The sequence below is a fragment of the Spinacia oleracea genome, chromosome 5 (genome assembly GCF_020520425.1).
Source record: "Spinacia oleracea cultivar Varoflay chromosome 5, BTI_SOV_V1, whole genome shotgun sequence".
NCBI lineage: Eukaryota > Viridiplantae > Streptophyta > Magnoliopsida > Caryophyllales > Amaranthaceae > Spinacia > Spinacia oleracea.
This window is the reverse complement of record NC_079491.1, coordinates 65,506,626-65,512,216: the sequence shown is the minus strand read 5'-3', so window position 1 is coordinate 65,512,216 and position 5,591 is coordinate 65,506,626. Positions and strand designations below refer to the sequence as shown.

Below are 5,591 nucleotides of genomic sequence, written 5' to 3'. Positions count from 1 at the left end.
AGCTTGGGTCCACACTAATATTATTATAGACAGGTACACACAAGAATAATCTCTATTTTCATCGATAAAACTAAGAAAATAGTTTTAGGAGGCTTATCCTTCCATATTACATCAACAAATAGTTTGGGCCGGGTACATTAAAGTTTGTTACAAAGTTAGCAGTCCTACAATATCTTGGACTTCATCTGCAATTTTGTTTCCAACACGCTGTTCAAACTACAATTTAAGGCTACCAATCATCTACAATAGGTACCTCAACCTGTATTGAATGACAATCAAATAATTTATAATTATAATCTCTAGCACCTGAATCATTAGAATAACATTCGCAGTTTGTTGAAACTCTGCATTTAACTCTTTAACTTCAAAGCTAGACTTTCAAGTCCCTTTATCGTCCCTGAAATACCAGCCAATCCTTGAATTCTCCAACTTTAAGAAAGTCATCATATATAATTAAGTTTCCACCAGCGAGGGAGAGGAGGAGTCTAGCCAGTTTGTGTAGTAGTAGCTTGAGCATTGTTCATATAAGAGTAGTTTCTTGAAGTGTGAAATTCTCAGGCTAAAGCTCGGGATTCAAAAATACATATGATATATCATGTGTGATTTGATGATGCTTAAACACCCTCTCATTCCTCCTTAACCAGATTTTCCAAAGAAAGAATATATGACAAGAGTGTTTCCCTCTTAGGTGTGAAGTTCACCCGTTTTATGGGAATTCTAGTAACGGCCAATCACCATTGTCGACCTTGGCTCCTCCTGCTTAACATTTCATAGTTGGAATTTTCCGTTTTCTCGCCAAAAAATTACTTTCATAGTGGAGTTTTCCGTTTTGTTGCCTGTTGGTATTCCCTCTTGTAAGCAAGCACGAGCTGCATGTTTAACCATGCACATGCATTATGAAGCTTCTAGAAACAACTCTAACTACTTTCCCTACAAACAAGGAAGGTTGTTAGAAGGTTGTTAGGTTTGTTAGATGATGATCAATGCTGATCATCCTTGTAATATTAGTCAGCTTTGTATATTGATGCTGAAGTGTACAAATAGAAGCTCCTGATTAGCTAGTACACCTCATTGGTGTTAGTTTAGATTCGTGTATATATAGCATACATTGTAAACATTTTGCCTAATTATTCATTCAAGCAATAATACTCTACTTTCAGAATTCTCTCTCAATTTCTTCTAACAGATTTTCATCCAACAATGGTGAAATCTGACATGGTATCAGAGCAAGCTCTTTAGATCCTGCTGAGTTTTTTTTTCTTCCGCAAATTCATTCTGATTACTTGATCAACTGATCAAGTCATTGTCTCAAACTAAATCATCAGTTTTCTTCAATTTCTGTTTAGGAATTCTTCCTGATTTTCTGTAGAAATTCTATCTAGAAATTTTTCAAAATGCCTGATGATCAGGATTCTTCTCTTAATCCAAACTCTGCCTATTACCTCAGCAACAATGATCTTAATACCTCGAAATTGGTTAACATAGTATTTGATGGCAAATGCTTCAATGACTGTAAAAGGTCTATGGTGATTGCTTTATCTGCTAGGAACAAGTTGTGTTTTGTTGATGGAACTATGAATCAGCCAGCTGTTGGATCAATAAACTTCAGAATTTGGAACAGGTGCAACGATTTGGTAATATCCTGGATGCTAGGATCTCTTGAGGTTTCAATTGCAAGGAGTGTGCTATACTTGAAAAGTGCTAGAGAAATCTGGTTGGATCTTGAGGAAAGATTTTGTCAATCTTCTGGTCCACAGTTGTTCACAATACAACAGAAACTTTGTGATCTGAATCAAGAAGATGATGAGCAAATTTCAAGTTTCTTTACCAAGATCAAGCTTCTTTGGGACCAGCTTGATGGTCTTGATCCACTTCCATCATGTGTTTGTACTGGTTGCAGCTGCACATTAACTCAAAAACTTTTGAAATCTCAACAGGATCAGAGGTTAATACAATTTCTGATGAAGTTGAATCAGAAATATGATCATTCAAAGAGCACTATTCTTATGATGTCTCCATTGCCAACAATTTCAAAGGCATATGGACTACTCCTGCAAGAAGAGCAGCAGAAAGAAGTCAACAGCAACAGGACTCATAATATGGAATCAACTGTGTTTACTGCAAGCAAGTTTACTGACAATAGACCATATAAATCTACCTATGCTTCTAACTCTGGTAATTTTGGTGTTCAGAATGCAAGCAGTGGAAATCAGCAAAGGAATTTTACCTATTCTAGAAATAATCTGTACTGTGAACATTGCAAGATGAAAAACCACACTGTTGACAAGTGTTGGAAACTACATGGCTATCCTAAAGATTTCAAAGGCAGAGGAAAAAGAGTAGCAGCAGCAGCTCAGTTGGAAGAATTCACTGAGAAAGAAAACCAAATTGAGTCAGACATAGGAGTGGTTCATGCAACTTTCACAGAAGAGCAATACAATCAGCTTTTAAGCTTTCTCAACACTCAGAAAACTGCTAATCAAGCTGAACACTCAGGCTCTAGTTCACTTGGACTAGCAACTGCTACTCAGCTGAGAGGTACATTTTGTTTATTTTCTAAATTCAAAACTAAATGGATTTTAGATAGTGGAGCAAGTGATCACATGTGTTCAGACAAAAGTATGTTCAGCAATCTAGAACCAGTTGATGATAAGTGTCATACAATCACAATTCCTAATGGTGCAGAAATTCAAGTAACACACAAAGGCACAGTTGATCTAGGAAGAAATATAACACTTAGGAATGTGTTGTTTGTGCCAGGTTTCCAGTTTAACCTGATTAGTGTTTCCCAACTATGCTGTGATATTGAGTGCACAATTTTGTTTACACATGGTGAATGTTTTGCACAGGACCTTTCCAAGAACAAGCACATTCTGCTTGGTAAGTTGGACAAAGGCCTATATTGCTTAGATGAAGACTTACTATCAGACAGTTCAAAGTCCAATAACTATGCTCTTTCAAGTACTTCAGCAATTGAAGAAGCCAAACTGTGGCATCTTAGGCTAGGACATATTTCTTTTGGCAAAATAAAGAATATTAAAGGCATTGATGTCAAGGGTTGTTTAGCTGAGTGTTTCTGTCAAATCTGTCCCTTAGCCAAACAGACAAGATTTCCCTTCTCTGTAAGTAGTATTAAGTCAGTACAACCTTTTGATTTGTTGCACATAGATGTGTGGGGTCCCTACTCTGTATATGACTCATCCAAATGTAATCAATTTCTTACAATTGTAGATGATTACACCAGAATGACTTGGACTCATTTAATGAGAAATAAAACTGATTCTGTTAAAATCATGAGTGATTTTATTTTGTATGTTGAAAATCAGTTTGGTCTTACTGTCAAGAAGGTTAGATCAGATAATGCTCTTGATCTGACAGAAGGTGGAATGAGAGAATTGTTTCTCAGCAAAGGAATTCTACACCAAAAGAGTTGTAGTTACACTCCTCAACAAAATGGAGTTGTTGAGAGGAAACATAAGCATTTACTTGAAACTGCCAGGGCACTTTCTTTTCAATCCAAACTGCCTGATAAGTATTGGAGTGATTGTGTTCTTACTGCAACTTTTCTCATTAACAGAATGCCACTGAAAAGCATTCAATTCAGTACTCCCTATGAAAGGTTGTTCAAACAACCTCCTGATCTTTCACACTTGAAAGTATTTGGTTGTTTGTGTTACATCAGCACACCTAAAATCAATAGGTCTAAATTCGATCCTAGAGCAGATGCTTGTGTTTTACTTGGTTATCCACCAACTCATAAAGCTTACAAAGTTCTCAACCTTACAACAAAAAAATCTGTCATTTCAAGGGATGTTACCTTTTATGAACATCACTTTCCTTTTCATTTTTCTCAAAATCCATCCACTGCATACTCTACTCAATTTTTCTTGCCTATTGAAACTCCATACACTTCTGATACACCAGATATACCAACATCAAATACATCAGACTCAAACACACACACTTCTGTTGATCAAGACATTGACACTCACAATTCTGGACCTTTTTTGTCCAATCCAGAGTCATCACCCACTTCTCCTTCCCTTTCACATACTTCTCTTCCCATCTCTCCTACAGTATCTCTTCCAGAACCAAGAAAATCTACCAGAATTTCTAAACCTCCCTCTCATTTCAATGATTATATATGCCATAAACCTCCTAAACATTGGTGCAATCTTGTTGCATATGATACACTGCCAGACAATCACAAACTGCTCATTGCTGCTCATATGGAGCTTGTTGAACCTACTAACTATTCTGAAGCTGCTGCTGATTCTAAGTGGATTGAGGCAATGAACAAAGAAGTTGATGCTTTGCAGCACAACAAAACTTGGGATTATGTTATCCTACCTAAGGGAAAGAAAGCAATTGGGTGCAAGTGGGTTTATAGAATTAAGAAGAATGCAGATGGATCAGTTGAGAGGTACAAGGCCGGATTAGTGGCTAAAGGATTTACTCAGAAATATGGCATAGATTATCATGAAACATTTTCACCTGTTGTTAAAATGGCTACAGTGAGGTGTTTAATTAGTCTTGCTGCCAGCAAAGGATGGAAATTGTTTCAGTTGGATATCAATAATGCTTTCCTACATGGTACACTTGAAGAAGAAGTGTACATGAAGATTCCTGAAGGGGTTCCAGCTCCACCTGGTTATGTATGCAAGCTGAATAAATCATTGTATGGGCTCAAGCAAGCTTCTAGACAATGGTTTGCAAGATTGCACTGTGAACTCAAATCTCAGGGCTACATTCAATCAAAAAATGACTATTCTTTGTTCATCAAGAAGGATTCTACTGATATTACTGTTGTTGCTGTCTATGTTGATGATATAATCATCACTGGCTCTAATGAAGACACTATTTCTGCACTTAAACAACATCTGCATCTTACTTTCAGCATCAAGGATCTTGGTCTCTTAAATTTCTTTCTGGGAATTGAAATTAGCCACACTGATGATGGATATATTCTCACCCAAAAGAAATACACCAAGGAACTTCTCCATGATTGTGAATGGGATCTCTCCAAATCTGCTGTTACCCCATTCCCTCTCAATCTGAAACTCACCACTGATGGAGTTGATTATCATGATCCAGAATTGTACAGGTGTTTTGTTGGCAAGTTAAACTTTCTTACTCACACCAGGCCTGATATTTCCTTTGTTGTCCAATCATTAAGCCAATTCATGCACTCTCCTAAATTGTAGCATGTTGATGCTCTCATTCATACCCTTAAGTACATAAAGGAGACTGCAGGTCAAGGTATCTTGTTACAAGCCACTGACAAGCTTACTTTACAAGCCTTTTCTGATTCAGATTGGGCAGCTTGTCCCACCACAAGGAGGTCTGTCACTGGCTATATTCTTTTGCTTGGTAACTCCCCCATCAGTTGGAAATCTAAAAAACAAAGTACCATCTCTAAAAGTTCTTCTGAGGCAGAGTACAGAGCCATGTCACAGGCTGCTGGTGAGGTGACTTGGACAATTCGATTACTAGAAGAACTTGGTGTTAACAATCTCAAACCAGTTGAGCTTCACTGTGATAATCAATCAGCCATTCACATTGCTACCAATCCCATTTTCCATGAGAGAACA

The 5,591-nt window shown here is 37.3% G+C and overlaps 1 protein-coding gene across 1 annotated transcript; it reads left to right on the top strand.

Annotated features, from left to right (window-relative positions):
• The first annotated feature begins 1,912 nt into the window (after window positions 1-1,912).
• On the top strand, window positions 1,913-3,098 carry LOC130460623 (uncharacterized). Its single transcript, XM_056827940.1, has 2 exons — window positions 1,913-2,538; window positions 2,850-3,098. The coding sequence occupies exons 1-2, from the start codon at window positions 1,962-1,964 to the stop codon at window positions 2,882-2,884; spliced, it is 612 nt and encodes a 203-aa protein (XP_056683918.1). The 5' UTR covers window positions 1,913-1,961; the 3' UTR covers window positions 2,885-3,098.
• Window positions 3,099-5,591: the final 2,493 nt, after the last annotated feature.

Coding starts and splice junctions, on each gene's coding strand:
- LOC130460623 (XM_056827940.1), top strand. CDS start 1,962: ATGAAGTTGAATCAGAAATATGATCATTCAAAGAGCACTATTCTTATG. Junction 2,539..2,849: donor AACTGCTACTCAGCTGAGAG/GTACATTTTGTT, acceptor TGTTTTGCACAG/GACCTTTCCAAGAACAAGCA.